Source organism: Neoarius graeffei, chromosome 19, assembly GCF_027579695.1.
Source record: "Neoarius graeffei isolate fNeoGra1 chromosome 19, fNeoGra1.pri, whole genome shotgun sequence".
In the NCBI taxonomy this organism is placed as follows: Eukaryota; Metazoa; Chordata; class Actinopteri; order Siluriformes; family Ariidae; genus Neoarius; species Neoarius graeffei.
Genome location: NC_083587.1, coordinates 21425500 through 21444315, shown reverse-complemented (window position 1 = coordinate 21444315; position 18816 = coordinate 21425500). Strand labels below are relative to the sequence as shown.

Here is an 18816-nt window from a genome sequence, read left to right as displayed (position 1 = left end):
CACACCTCCCTCTGAATCCTTCCCTTGAGTTGCTGTTTGCGCTTTCTGAGGTTTTCCATCTGTGAAATCGTTCCCAGCATAAACACACGGCACGAGCCAATACATCGGCAAGGAATCATAAACTCTGGATCTTTTTTTTTTTTTCCCTCTCTTTTGGTCATCCCTCATGTCTGATATCTTGGTGTAGTATTTTATACAGCACTTTGCAGTTTTACATTCAGGAATTTTATCAAACACCATGTTAAAATATTAAACAAAAAAAAAATCATGATATTGGAGGGCGAACCATCTGCTGGAACGTCTCTTGATTTGGCTGAGTGCTTTTTGGAATGAAAGTCTTCTTTTTCTGTGATGTTGCTGATCATGTTTGTCTTGTTTTCTGTCTTTCACAGAGGAAATAAAAGCAGAATCTGAGAAATTAAGGTGAGCAAATTTGTTTGCAGCAGTGTTTCAGTATGGAATGGGTTTTTTTTTTTAAAGTTACTTTTTCCTTAATTACATCATTGTAATGCAGCAGCCTTGCTTCGTCATGTAGCTTTCTTCATCTTCTGTTTTACATGTCACGTTTTCTCAGCATCTATCTTAGAGGTGCTTTAATCCTACTTTCTCTTACTTTAAAGGAACAGTCCACCGTACTTCCATAATGAAATATGCTCTTATCTGAATTGAGACGAGCTGCTCCGTACCTCTCCGAGCTTTGCGCGACCTCCCAGTCAGTCAGACGCAGTCAGACGCGCTGTCACTCCTGTTAGCAATGTAGCTAGGCTCAGTATGGCCAACGGTATTTTTTGGGGCTGTAGTTAGATGCGATCAAACTCTTCCGCGTTTTTCCTGTTTACATAGGTTTATATGACCAGTGATATGAAACAAGTTCAGTTACACAAATTGAAACGTAGCGATTTTCTATGCTATGGAAAGTCCGCACTATAATGACAGGCGTACTAACACCTTCTGCGCGCTTCGACAGTGCATTGATACGGAGCTCAGATATCAATGCGCTGCCGAAACGCGCAGAAGGTGTTAGTACAGGAAAAACACGGAAGCGTTTGGTCACATCTAACTACAGCCCCAAAAAATACCATTGGCCATACTGAGCCTAGCTACATTGCTAACAGGAGTGACAGCGCGTCTGACTGCGTCTGACTAAAGGCCTCTGCATGCTCTTGCGACAAGGCTTTCGCAGATAGCTTTTCGCAGACAGTTGTAATTTATCGTTGAGCGGGGAGTAATAGGCGTGTGCGATGTTATTCACCGGCACAACGCAAGGGGGCGCGAAGTCGCTAGGAGTAGTTGGTGGGTGTGGTTAGTGGAGTGTTTATCCTCCGGTTACTTATAATGACTAGAACTGGAGTCGTATAGATGTCCGTACTTCCTCACTTCCTCGATCAACCGCTCTTCGTGCTGCTCCATCTTCGCTCGTGTTTTTAAAAATGCCGGTCGTGAAAACAAAACAAACCGGGAAAGTAGAGAAGCGGAAGTGCGTGTACAGCAGACCAATCAGAGCCCTCTTGTCTGCGGCGCTGTCTGCGAGGCTTCTGCGGTGGTCACAATTTTTGGGAGGTGCGCGCAGAGCGTCTGCGAAGGTGGGGGGGCTACGCAGACACTGTCTGCGACACCGTCTGCGAGGACTGGGTTGTCAGCATAAATTGGCCTTAAGTGGGAGGTCGCGCAAAGCTCGGAAAGGTACGGAGCAGCTCGTCTCAATTCAAATAAGAGCATATTTCATTATAGAAATACGGTGGACTGTTCCTTTAACATGAGGATAGATTTCCACTCTGGCTTTTTCACCTTTTTAATAAAAGGGTGCCGCTTTCTTCTCCCTGTTGATGCGGCTAAAGCTCCATTTACAGCAAGTAAAAACGTGACTGGGCAAATCCTCTATCGCCGGATTAACGAGTAAGAATAAAAGTCAAGTGAAGAGAAGAAAGGCTATGCCATCTTTCGCTCCTCTCCTGATCCCTCCACTCTGCCCTGTTACTGTGTGTCTCACCTTTTCCTCCATTCCCTTTAAGCTCCCCTTCTTCTCCATCCACTGCCACTGTGTTTCGTTTCTGTAAAGATTGTCTCTCGGCTTGACTTGCACTGCCCCAGATTGATAATGCAGTTGATTCAATTTCATTTCATTTTCTTTTCTCGTTTAGCCCCCCTGCTGGAGATAGCAAGTCGAGTTCCAGTACCCTGCCTCCCATAAAATCCAAGACCACCTTCATTGAAGCGGATAAGTACTTCCTGCCGTTCGAGTTAGCCTGTCAGTCCAAATGTCCCCGCATCGTCAGCACATCGCTAGACTGTTTACAGGTCAGTGAGATCTCCAGAGCTGCCCTTATCAACTGTACAGATCATGTGATTGAGTGTAACGGACAAAAATCATTTTAGCGTCATGTTTCTAGATTTTGCACCCGGAGCAGACTGGAGGCAATCCATTAAAGGAATACTTCAGAGAGTTAGAGTTTTAATGCAACGATCCAATCAGCCAGTGATTCAAGTGCTCCGGTTAACTTGATGTTTATCAGAATGAGGGGGGGGGAAAGTAATCTCAGTGACGGAAACGTTTTGTTGATGAACGAGGTCAGAGGAGAACTTTCAAACTGGCACGGTTTCTCAAATAACTACTCTTTGCAACTGTGCTGAGCAGAAAAGCATCCCAGAAAGCACAAAAAGTCACTGAGATCCCATTCTTATGTTTTTGACATGATCATTAACTCGAGCTCTTGACTTGTATTTGCTGCTAGCTGCCTGTTGGACTTGTGTATTGGTTATGCTGCTGTTTCTGAGCCTGCGGATTTGAATCCTGCAGAAACTCATCGCTTATGGTCATCTGACGGGCAGCGCCCCGGACAGCACCGCCCCGGGGAAGAAGCTCATCGACAGGATCATCGAGACCATCTGCGGCTGCTTCCAGGGGCCGCAGACCGACGAGGGAGTTCAGCTTCAGATCATAAAGGTCTAACGGCTTCTACTTTTAGACTTTATTTGACTCCGGTGGAGCGCTATAAAACGTGAAATATGTAAAATGAGGCACGGTTTTACAGGTTATAATAATGTCGGAGTGCAGATGAGCTGATCTCAGTTATAGTTCAGAGTTTATGGGAAACAGTGTGAGAGAGTGAGGCTTCGGTTCAGAGTTAGTATTGGATAAGAAACTGGGTTACAGTACTAAGTGACACTGGTTTCATTCATTTCAGTTCAGTTGTATTTGTTTAACAGTGGACATTGTCACAAAGCAGTGTTACAGAAATCTGGATTCCTGATCCAAATCAGAAAATTGGTCCAACTGTCTAATGCGATATTGGGTCGGAAAAATGACGCATATGATGAGAGAGATGGTGGGGGGAGAGAAATAGTGAGGGGGAGAGAGAAATGGACAAGGGGGAGGGGGAAGGGGAGGGTGTGAGAGAGAGAGGGAGAGAGAAAAAGACGGGGAGGGAGAGGGGGGATGGTGAGGGGAGAGAGAGAGGGGGACGAGAGAGAGCGGGGAATGGTGAGAGAGAGAGAGAGACGGTGAGGGGGTAGAGAGAGAAACTGATGAGGAGAGGGGGAAATGGACGGGGGAGAGAGGGACGGTGGGGGAAGAGAAATAGTGAGGGGGAGAGAGAGAAACAGATGGGGAGAGGGACAGGGAGAGAGACGGACAGGGAGAGGGGGGACAGGGGGATGGTGGGGGGAGAGGGGGACGAGAGAGAGGAATGGAGAGGGAGAGAGAGAGACAGTGAGGGGGAGAGAAATGGTGAGGGAGAGAGAGAGAGAAACGGACGAGGAGAGGGGGAAAGGGACGGTGGGGGGGGAGAAATAGTGAGGGGGAGAGAGAGAAACGGACGAGGAGAGGGGGAAATGGACGGGGAGAAAGGGACGGTGGGGGGAGAGAAATAGTGAGGGGGAGAGACAAACGGACGGGGAGAGGGAGAGAGGGGGTCAGGGAGAGGGGGGAGGGAGAAAGAGAGAAATGGATGGGTGGAGAGAAATGGTGCAGGGGAGAGAGACAGTGAGAAACAGACAGGGAGAGGGGAAGAGAGAAATGGACAGGGAGGGGGAGAGGGAGAGAGAAAAAGATGGGGGAGAGAGAGGGGGATGAGAGAGAGCAGGGAATGGTGAGAGAAGAGAGAGAAACGGTGAGGGAGGGAGAGAAACGGTGAGGGAGGGAGAGAAACGGTGAGGGAGGGAGGGAGAGAAACGGTGAGGGAGGGAGGGAGAGAAACGGTGAGGGAGGGAGGGAGAGAAACGGTGAGGGAGGGAGGGAGAGAAACGGTGAGGGAGGGAGGGAGAGAAACGGTGAGGGAGGGGGGGAGAGAAACGGTGAGGAGGGGGGGAGAGAAACGGTGAGGGGGGGGGGGAGAGAAACGGTGAGGGAGGGAAAGAGAAACGGTGAGGGAGGGAGGGAGAGAAACGGTGAGGGAGGGAGAGAGAGAAACGGTGAGGAGGGGGGGAGAGAGAGAAACGGTGAGGAGGGGGGGAGAGAGAAACGGTGAGGAGGGGGGGAGAGAGAAACGGTGAGGAGGGGGGGAGAGAGAGAAACGGTGAGGGAGGGAAAGAGAAACGGTGAGGGAGGGAGAGAGAAACGGTGAGGGGGAGAGAGAAACGGTGAGGAGGGGGAGAGAGAGAGAGAAACGGTGAGGGAGGGAAAGAGAAACGGTGAGGGAGGGAGGGAGAGAAACGGTGAGGGAGGGAGAGAGAGAAACGGTGAGGAGGGGGGGAGAGAGAGAAACGGTGAGGAGGGGGGGAGAGAGAAACGGTGAGGAGGGGGGGAGAGAGAAACGGTGAGGAGGGGGGGAGAGAGAGAAACGGTGAGGGAGGGAAAGAGAAACGGTGAGGGAGGGAGAGAGAAATGGTGAGGGGGAGAGAGAAACGGTGAGGAGGGGGAGAGAGAGAGAGAAACGGTGAGGGAGGGAAAGAGAAACAGTGAGGGAGGGAGAGAGACGGTGAGGAGGGGGGAGAGAGAGAGAGAGAAACGGTGAGGGAAAGAGAGAAACGGTGAGGGGGAGAGAGAAATGGTGAGGGGGAGAGAGAGGGAGAAAAAGACAGGGGGATGGTGAGGGAGGGAGAGAGAAACGGTGAGGAGGGGGGGAGAGAGAAACGGTGAGGAGGGGGGGGAGAGAGAAACGGTGAGGAGGGGGGGGAGAGAGAGAAACGGTGAGGAGGGGGGGAGAGAGAGAAACGGTGAGGAGGGGGGGAGAGAGAGAAACGGTGAGGAGGGGGGGAGAGAGAGAAACGGTGAGGAGGGGGGGAGAGAGAGAAACGGTGAGGAGGGGGGGAGAGAGAGAAACGGTGAGGGAGGGAGAGAGAAATGGTGAGGGGGAGAGAGAAATGGTGAGGAGGGGGAGAGAGAGAAACGGTGAGGAGGGGGGGAGAGAGAGAAACGGTGAGGAGGGGGGGAGAGAGAGAAACGGTGAGGAGGGGGGGAGAGAGAGAAACGGTGAGGGAGGGAAAGAGAAACGGTGAGGGAGGGAAAGAGAAACGGTGAGGGAGGGAAAGAGAAACGGTGAGGGAGGGAAAGAGAAACGGTGAGGGAGGGAAAGAGAAACGGTGAGGAGGGGGGGAGAGAGAGAAACGGTGAGGAGGGGGGGAGAGAGAGAAACGGTGAGGGGGAGAGAGAGAAACGGTGAGGGAGGGAAAGAGAAACGGTGAGGGAGGGAGAGAGAAATGGTGAGGGGGAGAGAGAAACGGTGAGGAGGGGGAGAGAGAAACGGTGAGGGAGGGAAAGAGAAACGGTGAGGGAGGGAGAGAAACGGTGAGGAGGGGGAGAGAGAGAGAGAGAAACGGTGAGGGAAAGAGAGAAACGGTGAGGGGGAGAGAGAAATGGTGAGGGGGAGAGAGAGGGAGAAAAAGACGGGGATGGTGAGGGGGACGAGAGAGAGCAGGGAATGGTGAGAGAAGAGAGAGAAACGGTGAGAGAGAGAGAGAAACGGTGAGAGAGAGAGAGAGAGAGAAACGGGGAGAGAGAGAGAGAGAGAAACGGGGAGAGAGAGAGAGAGAGAAACGGGGAGAGAGAGAGAGAGAAACGGGGAGAGAGAGAGAGAGAAACGGTGAGAGAGAGAGAGAGAAACGGTGAGAGAGAGAGAGAAACGGTGAGAGAGAGAGAGAAACGGTGAGGGGGAGAGAGAAACGGTGAGGGGGAGAGAGAAACGGTGAGGGGGAGAGAGAAACGGTGAGGGGGAGAGAGAAACGGTGAGGAGGAGGGAGAGAGAAACGGTGAGGAGGAGGGAGAGAGAAACGGTGAGGAGGAGGGAGAGAGAAACGGTGAGGAGGAGGGAGAGAGAAACGGTGAGGAGGAGGGAGAGAGAAACGGTGAGGGAGAGGGGGGATGGTGAGGGGGACGAGAGAGAGCGGGGAATGGTGAGAGAAGAGAGAGGAACGGTGAGGGGGAGAGAGAAATGGTGAGGAGAGGAGAGAGAGAAATGGTGAGGAGGGGGAGAGAGAGAAATGGTGAGGGGGAGGGAGAAACGGTGAGGAGGAGGGAGAGAGAAACGGTGAGGGGGAGGGAGAAACGGTGAGGAGGAGGGAGAGAGAAACGGTGAGGGGGGAGAGAAACGGTGAGGAGGAGGGAGAGAGAAACGGTGAGGGGGAGGGAGAAACGGTGAGGAGGAGGGAGAGAGAAACGGTGAGGGGGGAGAGAAACGGTGAGGGGGGAGGGAGAGGGGGGATGGTGAGGGGGACGAGAGAGAGCAGGGAATGGTGAGAGAAGAGAGAGAAACGGTGAGGAGGAGGGAGAGAGAAACGGTGAGGAGGAGGGAGAGAGAAACGGTGAGGGGGGAGAGAAACGGTGAGGGGGGAGGGAGAGGGGGGATGGTGAGGGGGACGAGAGAGAGCAGGGAATGGTGAGAGAAGAGAGAGAAACGGTGAGGAGGAGGGAGAGAGAAACGGTGAGGAGGAGGGAGAGAGAAACGGTGAGGGGGAGAGAGAGAGAGAGAGAGAGAGAAAAAGACGGGGGGAGGGAGAGGAGGGATGTTGAGGGGTACGAGAGAGAGCGGGGAATGGTGAGAGAAGAGAGAAACGGTGAGGGAGGGAGAGAGAAATGGTGAGGAGGAGGGAGAGAGAAACGGTGAGGGGGAGAGAGAGAAAAAGACGGGGGGAGGGAGAGGGGGGATGGTGAGGGGGACGAGAGAGAGCGGGGAATGGTGAGAGAAGAGAGAGAAACGGTGAGGGGGAGAGAGGGAGAGAGAAATGGTGAGGGGGAGAGAGGGAGAGAAATGGGGGGGGGAGGAGTGAAATCATGCTACCAAGTTGAGCTTCAGTTCCAGTAAGAGCTGAGCAGGAAATCTCCGCCAAAACACTGCTGCTTGCTAAACTTGCAGAATCCACCCGCGGTACGAGTTCCTTCCTGTTATCACTCACAGCTAGTCATGTGCTGCCCTCACTCGCCTCTTGTTTTTCACTCCAAGTTAATAAGTCAGAAACGCACGGCGTGATGTTCCTGAGAAAGCCGAGTGCGCACAGCTGTCTGTCCTGAAGACTTTCCCATGGTGGAAAACCTTTACTTCACTCAACTGAATCATATCGAATCAAACTTGAATCAGTTTGATGAACTGGGCAGGTTGGGGAGGGCGAGAGGAGGCGCATCTCAGCTGAAATGTGTGCAGGTCAGGCAGCAGGAGAACATGGACGATCAGAGAGAGAGAGAGAGATGATGGGGAACGCTCGAGGGCTACAGTGGTTCTAAAGGATGTACACTGCGATTAGAGTGAAGCAGGGACTCTGGTTGCGACAGCAGAAGTAAAAGCCAAAGCCAGTCACGTCTTGGGAAGCCGACGCGTGGGCACACACACGCACGCTTTGTCTTTTTATTAAGAGCTGCCAAATTTAACCTGACACGTTTGCACAATGTCGCTGGACGAGACGAACGTTACTTCTTTCTTGTTTAAGCAGAGAGAAGGATGCAGAATGAGTCAGTAACTGTACAGAATCTGAATTTATTCTTCGTGGGAAATGGAAAAAGCAGAACATAGACTTGCACATGTGCACGCGACTCGTTTAAGCAGCTCCTCTGAGAGCAGTGAACGGGCTGCCCTGCTCCAGAGAACATCGCTGATAGACACTGTACGCTAAGGCCCTGAGCTGGTAGTGGCCCGCGGATAGCTTCAGATATTATGTCGGTTTATGTTGCCTCATCTGATGCACCTTTTAAGTAACGTCACTTTACATGTCTGTGGTGAGAGCTCGGATGTTTCTTTACTTTCTTTTACTTGGGCATTTCAGGTGAAAACTCCAATTCAGTCCAAATTGCTTGAAACTGCTGGCATTGAATTCGGAATTGAATGCAGAACATACTTTTTACAGAATTAAAATGTTTATCTGTTGTTGAGACATTACAAATCAAAGATCGAAAAAAACGGCTTCATTTTGAGAAAACTGCTGTAATATTCTGTCTGAGGATCACATGGTCCAAAATGGGCCTCGTTAACCAGTGAGATCATCTCATCTCATTATCTGTAGCCGCTTTATCCTTCTACAGGGTCGCAGGCAAGCTGGAGCCTATCCCAGCTGACTACGGGCGAAAGGCGGGGTACACCCTGGACAAGTCGCCAGGTCATCACAGGGCTGACACATAGACACAGACAACCATTCACACTCACATTCACACCTACGCTCAATTTAGAGTCACCAGTTAACCTAACCTGCATGTCTTTGGACTGTGGGGGAAACCGGAGCACCCGGAGGAAACCCACGCGGACACGGGGAGAACATGCAAACTCCGCACAGAAAGGCCCTCGCCGGCCACGGGGCTCGAACCCAGGACCTTCTTGCTGTGAGGCGACAGCGCTAACCACTACACCACCGTGCCGCCCCCCAGTGAGATCAAATGTTTTTTTGTTTTTTTTTTCTTAATAACTTTTTTCTATTTTTCAAGATATTTACATGGAAATTGGCAGCACATGCATGGTAATATACTGAATGCAAAGTTTGAAAATTAGTAAAAACAAATGATGCAAATGAGTATTGTGCTAATTGGGTGAAAATGTTAAATTAGTATACTCGATAAAGTAAATGTATTTCTCATACCCTGTTTGTGCTCTGTAGGCCTTTGTATTTCTCAAAAGTAGGGCCTACTAGTGTTCATATTAGTATTCAATTAACATGAATGTTAATTATGCAAATTAGTATTTAATTAGTATCGAATATGCTAATTTGGTAATGTGTGAATAAAAAGATATACATTTTTCCTAATATCCTCTTTGTGCTAATTTACATTATTATTCAATCAGTGTAATTAATGCTGATTTAATACTATTTAAGTAGATTAGTATTCATTTAGTATGAATTATGCTAATTGGGTGAAAAGGTTACATTGGTACACTCAATAAAGTAACATGTCATTTTTAATACCCTCTTTGTGCTCTGTAGGCTTTTGTATTTCTCAAAAGTAGGCCTACTAGTGTTTATATTAAAGAATATAAATGAGAATATTCACAGCTTTCAAGGCGAACCTTGAAAAAACTGTGATCCACATCCAATAAACAATTCACATTTATTGAACTGAAACTGACACTCGCATTTCTGACTTTTGGTTTTTTAAAATACCATTCCGACCACTAAGATCTAAAAAAAAAAAATTTATATATATATATTTTTTTTTATCAAAACAACTCCAGTTATATTCTAAAATAGTTATTTATTGACATGAATCAGTTTGATTTGAAAAAACAAGTAGGTAAAGCTATGCAAACTCATTTGAGTCTCCTGTGAAGCATAACAGCAAAACTAGCTGACGGAAAATTTTGCTGAATCCTTCATCAGAAACAGTGAGAGCGAGAGAACATCTCTATAAAAGTTATCTGATTTGATATTCATGAGTAATCCAGTCAGAAACCGATCAGGAGAGAGAGAGCGAGAGCCTGAGCGCTTTCCCATGACTCAAAAAGCACCCGCAGTTTCCCGACTTCCCATGAGCAGAGTTTTTACTCTGTTGTACCGACTTCAGCCTGCCGTTACTCCCAAAGTACCGAACAGATCTTAACCAGATACATTTCTTTGGAAAGCAGAGATTATAAGATTTTTAATTATCGTATTCATGATAGAAAATGGGGCGGCACAGTGGTGTAGTGGTTAGCGCTGTCGCCTCACAGCAAGAAGGTCCGGGTTCGAGCCCCGTGGCCGGCGAGGGCCTTTCTGTGCGGAGTTTGCATGTTCTCCCTGTGGGTTTCCTCCGGGTGCTCCGGTTTCCCCCACAGTCCAAAGACATGCAGGTTAGGTTAACTGGTGACTCTAAATTGAGCGTAGGTGTGAATGTGAGTGTGAATGGTTGTCTGTGTCTATGTGTCAGCCCTGTGATGACCTGGCGACTTGTCCAGGGTGTACCCCGCCTTTCGCCCGTAGTCAGCTGGGATAGGCTCCAGCTTGCCTGCGACCCTGTAGAAGGATAAAGCGGCTAGAGATGATGAGATGAGATGATAGAAAATATTCACGAGTTAAGTAATGACAGACTTGGAAACTTAGATGAGCGTCTGCATGCAGAGTTTTCACAGTACGGCCAGCGAGCGTCTGATATGCCTGCCTTTACTGTTTTTCTATTTTCTTTATCAGGAAACATTTGCAAAAAAAAAACTGCAAAGGTTTTTGGTCAGTTAGATTAATTTCAGGTGACTGGTGACAAACACATTAGTTAACAGGTCATAATTGGACCAATTAGCCTTCTAATCAGACAAGCTTGTAAAATGTAGGACAATATGGCCGTTACATTTGAATACTTATGCAAGGAGCTGTAAGTGCGTGCCAGAAATAGCGGTCTCTCTTGCACATGATCTGCTGATGTTTCTCAAAATGTCTACATACAGAGTTACGGTTTTGTTTTGTTTTTTGTCGCCGCTTGATAAACATCCCCGTTCCGTCTTCATTCCCCAGGCCTTGCTGACGGCGGTGACCTCCCAACACATCGAGATCCACGAGGGCACGGTGCTGCAGGCCGTCAGGACGTGCTACAACATCTATCTGGCCAGCAAGAACCTCATCAACCAGACGACAGCTAAAGCCACACTCACCCAGATGCTTAACGTCATCTTCGCCCGCATGGAGAACCAGGCTGTGAGTCGCACCTCAAACCTGTCAGTCAAAATATACGCCGGCACGTGGCCTGGATCTAACCTCTTCTTTCTTCTTGATTGATACCTCCTCCTCCTTCTCTTCTTCCTCCATCTCCTCCTTTCGAACCCTAGCTTACAAATCACAAGATCAGTTGGTCTATGGCGTCCAGAAAGCGTGACCGTCAGGTAAAGAGCGAGAGGGTCTGCCTTGAGTTTGCTTGATCTGAATAATTCTTCTCTCTTTTTTTTTTTTCCTCTCGTGTGCATCTGTTTCATCTCTCTCTCTTCCATTCTCTCCCTGTCTGTCTGTATCTGATGTGTGCTTGCTGTGTCTAAATTTATTTATTTTTTTGCCTGCAGGCTTCTCTTTTTTCTTTTCGGTTGTTTGATATTTGAAGTGTACAGATATTTGAAGTGTACCGCTAGGGTGTGTGTGTGTGTGTGTGGTTTAGATTGCATGTGGATGACGAGTGAGTGGCCATGTGTTAGATTCACCGGGATCACGATCATCTCACCATTTCATCTCAACCCAGTGTTTTGATTTTTATAAGAATTGCAACCAGTGACTTGTGTTTGAACTGTGCAGCTCACCATCACAATGCTGAGGAAGAGCGTTCTGTGTAAATAATGCACAGATCGTACAGCTCAGACGCCACTGGCTCTCATGCATGCGTCTCGGATCACTGTATCAAATATCGCGGTAGAATGCAATCTGTGGTGTCGCTGTTGGTTTGTGTAATGGTTTGCGAAATGAGATCACTTCATTAGACTTATGGAGCCTTTTCTCATACATGTGTTAACATGAGCTGCTCTTACCCCCTCCCACTGCACGCCACATCTCTATGGAATCAATTTTGTGCCAGAATGTTCATACAATACTTTTGAAATGTCAAACAAAAATGACAAATCAAAAGACAAAAAAAAAAAGTCAATTTTTTTAGACTGGCAAACAAATTATTCGTGTAATCGTGCAAAATCTCAGTCTATTACTCTTCAGAAGCCTTTTATTTTTGTTCCGCGTCTTTCTCAGTTTTGTTTGGCGTAATTTATTTTGGTTGCGATTCCAGCTTTCTCGTTTGCGCTCCCGGACTTTTTGCTTGCAGTTTTGGCGCAAACTTCACGTGTGGGTGGGCTGTCCAGGAACGCATTCCCATTGGCTAACTTGTGTTTGACTGACAGCTACGCTCAGCCATTCCCTACTCGGATTCTGGCGGACTGTTTGGCGAGTGACCGATCCATTGACGGTAAACAAGGATCGAGTGGACTTCAGTGGCGACTATGATACTGAATTAATTCAACAAAGTGTAAGTGCGGGACAAATGTGTTGTATGTGTTGCAGTAGTGCACATTATGCAGGTGTTTCGTGGCAAGCCTTAGCTCCACTGCCCAATATAATAGCTGTCTTGCTAACGTTAAACACGCCTGCATAATGTGCACTACTGCAGCACATACAACACATTTGTCCCGCACTTACACTTTGTTGAATTAATTCAATATCAGTCGCCACTGAAGTCCACTCGATCCTTGTTTACCGTCAATGGATCGGTCACTCGTCAAACAGTCCGCCAGAATCTGAGTAGGAAATGGCCGCAACAGTCTCCGGGGAATGGCTGAGCGTAGCTGTCAGTCAAACACAAGTTAGCCAATGGGAATGCGTTCCTGGACAGCCCACCCACACGTGAAGTTTGTGCCAAAACTGCAAGCAGAAAGTCAGGGAGCGCAAACGAGAAAGCTGGAATCGCAACCAAAATAAATTACGCCAAACAAAACTGAGAAAGACGCGGAACAAAAATAAAAGGCTTCTGAAGAGTAATAGACTGAGATTTTGCACGATTACACGAATAATTTGTTTGCCAGTCTAAAATTGACTTTTTTTTTTTTTTTTTGGAGTATTTTGATTTGTCGTTTTTGTTTGATATTTCAAAAGTATTATATGAACATTTTGGCACAAAATTGATTCCATACATCTCCAGGTCTTAACGAGAATCACAATCCATGCTTCGTTATGTCATACGTTCAGAAATGTCTCTAAGCATAGTCTAAAACTGGTAATCAAAGTGAATGAAACTATTAAAATGCTCCCTGTTGTGCTTAGAATGATGTTATTGTAGAGCCTCATCTCAGAGATTTTTTTTTTTCCCCCCGATTTGTCTGATAGCGTTCTTCCAGTCATAAAGCAAGGGGTGCCTTAAATGGAGTGATGCACTGAAAGGCAGTATTAGTTTCTGAGAGATGTGCTCGAAGTATTTCCACTCTAGTTTTAACAAATACATTTGTTGCATTTCCAAGTGTTTTTTTTTTTTTCAACCCCATTTTCACCCAATTTGTTCATTTGCTAATTCCTACCAACTTCCTAGCTGTCTCCAATCACATGACCACCACTACCAACCAGGAAGGTGAAGGCTCACACGTTCTTATCTGAGACACGTGAACGTGGCCAACCTCATACTTTCAAACTGCCGTATCACAGGACAGCATAACATACTTGAGGGAAGGTGCTAACTGCCCTCTTCTGCATACCTGACCTCACAGTGGTCCGGAATTGGATGCCGACGCTGTGGTTTGCAGAGGAGGAGTTTAACCATCTCTACCATTCGGTGTCTGTTCAGAAGCTCCATCACTGAGGGCCAGTAACTGATTAGGTTCAAGTCCATTTCTTTTCTACCGAACATTTGTTGCAAGTGTCAGGAAATCACACTTGGTTAGCGAGGTTTTGGACGTCTTAAGGCAGATTTTGTTCGCCACGTCCGCTAAACAAGCAAGCGTTCCTTACGCAACATGACCTTTTGAAAGCCTACACAAGGTTAAAAAGTAAATAACATTTGTTTTCGTTTTCGCAAACTGTGTTTATAGTGTCTTAAAGTTGAGCTTTGAAAGCATCTTGGACAGAAAATCCTTTCTTTGGATGCCCAGAACTTCACCACAGCGACATCTGGGTTTTTTTTGCTCAAGCCACCAGACGCTGAAACATATCAGTGGTAGTTGAAATGTATGTTTTTGGCCTTTCTGGATCCTTTCCTCAATTGTATTTTCTGATGTATACGAGTGGTGTAAGAAAATCCATACAGGTCATTATGAATAATAAATAACTTGCTCCCGACATGGTCATGCCCCTCGGAGATGTTTTTTTAAGCAGTAAAAGGAATGCGGTGAAAACAAATAGGACAAGAAAAATGGTGTCTCTGATTGCGTGACCATTACAGAGCAGTGAATGTGGGTTTTGAGGTTTTGGTGCTATTGATGTCTGGGTTAAAACAGACTTGTGTAGAGAGTTACTCCAGCAACTAACATGGCAAAAAAAAAAACCCTTATTTTGATCATTTCTGAGTTTTTAAACAAAACGTAATGTTGCTTTAAAGGACCCATGGCATGGTGGTTTGTTGATGCTTTAAACGGGATCGTGGAGGCTTCCAGATGTTATATCCGTAGCCTTTCTCGAAATGAACCCTCGGAACATAGATATAGCCTCCTGGAAGAAAGCCCCATTTCAGCCCTTTTCCCAGTGCGTCGTTTTGCTAATGAGAAGCAGGAGGCGGGGAAAGGTAGAGGGTGGGGGTGTGCCATGGGGGAAGGGCTGCCGTCTGCCTCCCAAGCCGGCCGCTAGCGCTCCTCGTCGGGCACGGCCAGGCGGGCGAATGCCCTGGTCCGTCCGCCCTGTCTAAAAAAAAAAAAAAAAAAAAAAAAGGTACAACTCGAGCCCATGGTAAAACTGGGACTTTGTCGGGTTTTTTTCAGCCTGAGGCCCATGGTAAAATTGAGCAGTTTTACCATGGAGGAGTGGGGACTTTGCCGTTTCCTCGCCCCTGGGAGAACCGCTGCCTCCACGGGCGGCCGGTGCTGCTGGAGGGCCGCCCGCGCGACCTCGGCTCCCGACAAAAGATTGGATCTAGGGCTGACTTTCAATGGATCGCAGCGATGGAGCTGCTCTGCCACTCACGACACCCCGGCCCAGAATCAGGGGAAAAATACCGCGCGCTGACGTCATTAAGGTGCGACGCGAGGAAATAAAATAAATTCAACAAATGTTTGGGTTTTTACTGAACAAACAAACAAATAAAATGAACGAGTGACTTAAAAAAAAAGAATGTGGGTGTCTTTGTAAAAACTGTTTTGATTGGCTATTATAACAGAGGTAGCGCAGAGTACCTGGCTAACTGCAGGAAGCAGTTAGCTGCACAGCTAATGTAGCCATTGCAAACGCACCGATTTTAAAACACGGCAAAACGACTTAACAGTTATACACTTACTTGTTCGGTGTTTGTGGCTGATGCGGCAGGGATGCTTGGTACGGACCCAGGCTTCAGTGACAGTTGATGTGCAAAACCTGCCCTGTACTGTCCCAAGTTGTGGAAACATTCATCAGGAAAATGCTTCCGACAAACATACACCGTCTTAGGTAGACTCGACGGCGTATTATTGGAGTAAATAAAATTAAGCCACTGCGTCTTCAGGGGCTCTCCCGTCGGCAGTAAAAACAGACTCCTTTCTGTGTTGTCACATCCATGTACAGCGCAATTTCCATGTTTCGCTCGCTTAGGTGATGCCATGTTGTTGTGTCCTCTATGGTTTCCTCACTACAACTGGGCGGGGCAATCCATACAGTGGGTGGGAATCCAGAGGGGGGGCGTGGGGATCATCTCTGTTGCTGACGTAGTAAAGGGAAGAGTTTATCAACGCGCCGTTTTGACGCGCCATTCTCAAATGTTGGGCATAGTTTGGTTTACACATTATGAAATTTCTAGCCACTGGGGTGACTTAAGAAGGTCAGAGGAACTCATTTTAACGTTAAAAAACCTCAAAGTGAAAATTTCATGCCATGGGACCTTTAAAAACAAAGTTTGCAATGAACTCGTGTCCGTTCATCCAAGGAGGCGGGGTCTATTTCATTTTCACACTGTCAGAACACATCTTGGTGCCCATTTATCTGACACGCACTGATCAGTGAGAGACGAATGAGAGCTATGCCTCGGGAATGTACAGTTTTAGAGGTCAGTTAGAGAGAGTGTTTCTCGATGCTCTCCGTGGTTCTTGACTTTTCAGACACGCTGTATATCGTAGCGCTCTTATGAGGTTATGATTCCGCTTCTGAGCGATGATCTGATTAATAGGCCTCGAGTCACAGTAATGTACAATTTAACCTTTCCTGAAGGTTTAAATGCTTGTCTGAGGTGCAGAGGCTCGTGGTGAGTAGGGGAGGGTGATGGGTGTGGGCTGGATGGAGGCCTCCATGAGCTGCATGTTAAACATGAGCTGCTCTTCTCGCTGCGCTCCACACCTCCAGCACTTCACAGCTAATTATCCCAGCTAGCCCACACAGATGGCACATTCAAATAAAAAAAAAATATGCATTACAATTAAAAATAAATATTGCAGCTCATCTAACACAGGCAATAAAGAGCCATGGTTTGGGGGGAGGGGGTTCAGGCAAGTTATCTAGGACAAAGAAATGCATATATGAATAATTATTGAATTGGATGCCGCCAAGTCGAAGGCCGTATTAACTTCTGTTCATGCGAACGTTTGCGTGTTGATCTCTCCGTGTATAAAATTTCTTCCTAATTTGGTCACATTCCAGCTCTCTGTCGTATGAAAGGAGGTAGCGAACATGTGCTTCCTCCAAAACCCGTGAAACCAGTCAACCACATCTTTTCGAACAGCTGCATCACCACAGCGCAGTGTAACGCACTCGGATGAATGTGCCATCTACCCTCTTCTACATACACGAGCTCACAGATGCTCGCGTATAACTAGGCTAGTGTGTCTGTGATCGACCTCTCATTCCTGGTTCTTCAAGATATAAATCGCATATCGTTTCTGTAGTGCTACATGACAAGCTGCAGATCTTTTTCTCAGTGCCTTCGAGAAAACGACTGTTTAACAGGAACTAATTAGTTTCTTGGACACGCCACTACATTAAACGCAATTATTAATGAGTAAAAAATGGACAATTTGTTGAAAAATATTCTACTTTGGTGTGGGGACAGTAAATGCGTTTTGCTAGTCTGGCTAACGCGACAAAGCTCTGCGAGCATTGGTCTGGCCAAGATATTAAGCCCAACCGTTTCCCAGAGCCCGTGGTTGACCCGCCTCCCTGAAATGCCTCAGTTTGCTACTGGTCGAAACCAGAAAAGGCTGTGACGAAGCTTAAACCAATCACATCACTCTTTCCTCTGACGTATGCGACGCGACGCGACGGGGCTAACTGGTAGATTAAACTCTTACCGAAGCCGGTCGGGAGCAAGGCGAAAACGGCCTTCCTTTCAATAAATCCCTCCAGGGCTGCTCTTTGCTCCGTTTTCAATGAGAACTTCCCGTTGAATGCTTTCAATACAGAATCTATGCGTAATAGATGCGGAAGCGTGAATGAAGCGCTTCCGGCATAGATTCTGTAAACAATCTATGGCTTCCGGTCGCAGTTCTACGACGTCAGTGCCTTGAACACGCCTCTACCCAGGGCTGTTGGAGATGCTCAAAGTTGATTGGTTCCTGATTTTTCGGGAGCTTGGAGATGCTGGAGATAGCTTGCCTGGCCAGACTAAGCTCGCAACAGGCCCTCGTGTTGCGTCACGCTTAGGATGGGCGGGCCCAGGCTAGCATTTTGCATCAGGCTACATCACACCTCCCCATCAGTGATTTTATTTTTTCCCTGGACATGTATTTTATTCATCTCATGCCAGGATCAGACTGCATGATGTCTTTTTGTCTTTCGTGATGGTCACTATGTCAGATTAGTGCTGTCGTTTCTTGGTTGGGAGACTGGGAACACTTCAAGTTTGACCCCGACCAATCATCCTTGTACGTCACTGACAATTTCTTGACTGTCCTCCCCAGTCATGCCTATCGAGGGCCGTGTTGTTAGAATTGTCCAAATGCAAAATATTCTGACATTATAGCACAGCAACTTGCCGGTGATTTTAAAGAAAGATGTCCTACTTTTTACAACCCCGATTCCAAAAAAGTTGGGACAAAGTACAAATTGTAAATAAAAACGGAATGCAATAATTTACAAATCTCAAAAACTGATATTGTATTCACAATAGAACATAGACAACATATCAAATGTCAACATATCAAATATGGGATTGCATTAGTGCGTGTGGCATGGGCAGCTTACACATCTGGAAAGACCCCATCAATGCTGAAAGGTACATCCAGGTTCTAGAGCAACATATGCTCCCATCCAGACGACGTCTCTTTCAGGGAAGACCTTGCATTTTCCAACATGACAATGCCAAACCACATACTGCATCAATTACAGCATCATGGCTGCGTAGAAGAAGGGTCCGGGTACTGAACTGGCCAGCCTGCAGTCCAGATCTTTCACCCATAGAAAACATTTGGCGCATCATAAAACGGAAGATACGACAAAAAAGACCTAAGACAGTTGAGCAACTAGAATCCTACATTAGACAAGAATGGGTTAACATTCCTATCCCTAAACTTGAGCAACTTGTCTCCTCAGTCCCCAGACGTTTACAGACTGTTGTAAAGAGAAAAGGGGATGTCTCACAGTGGTAAGCATGGCCTTGTCCCAACTTTTTTGAGATGTGTTGTTGTCATGAAATTTAAAATCACCTAATTTTTCTCTTTAAATGATACATTTTCTCAGTTTAAACATTTGATATGTCATCTATGCTCTATTCTGAATAAAATATGGAATTTTGAAACTTCCACATCATTGCATTCCGTTTTTATTTACAATTTGTACTTTGTCCCAACTTTTTTGGAATCAGGGTTGTCCATGTTTATACAAGACCGTATACTTGTGCAAGAATACTGACCTCATTCTGCTTCTGAGTGCGAG

At 47.1% G+C, this 18816-nt stretch overlaps 1 protein-coding gene across 3 annotated transcripts in view; it reads left to right on the top strand.

The window, feature by feature from the left end:
- arfgef1 (ADP-ribosylation factor guanine nucleotide-exchange factor 1 (brefeldin A-inhibited)) overlaps positions 1-18816 on the top strand; it is a 154848-nt gene that overhangs the window by 63779 nt on the left and 72253 nt on the right. For 2 of the 3 annotated variants that reach the window (XM_060899862.1, XM_060899864.1), the window contains exons 2-6: positions 393-423; positions 2142-2298; positions 2798-2944; positions 10834-11013; positions 11145-11198. In XM_060899862.1, the coding sequence (XP_060755845.1) occupies positions 393-423; positions 2142-2298; positions 2798-2944; positions 10834-11013; positions 11145-11198 (569 nt within the window). The remainder of the gene's footprint in view (positions 1-392; positions 424-2141; positions 2299-2797; positions 2945-10833; positions 11014-11144; positions 11199-18816) is intronic. The other variant, XM_060899863.1, reaches the window with a different exon arrangement.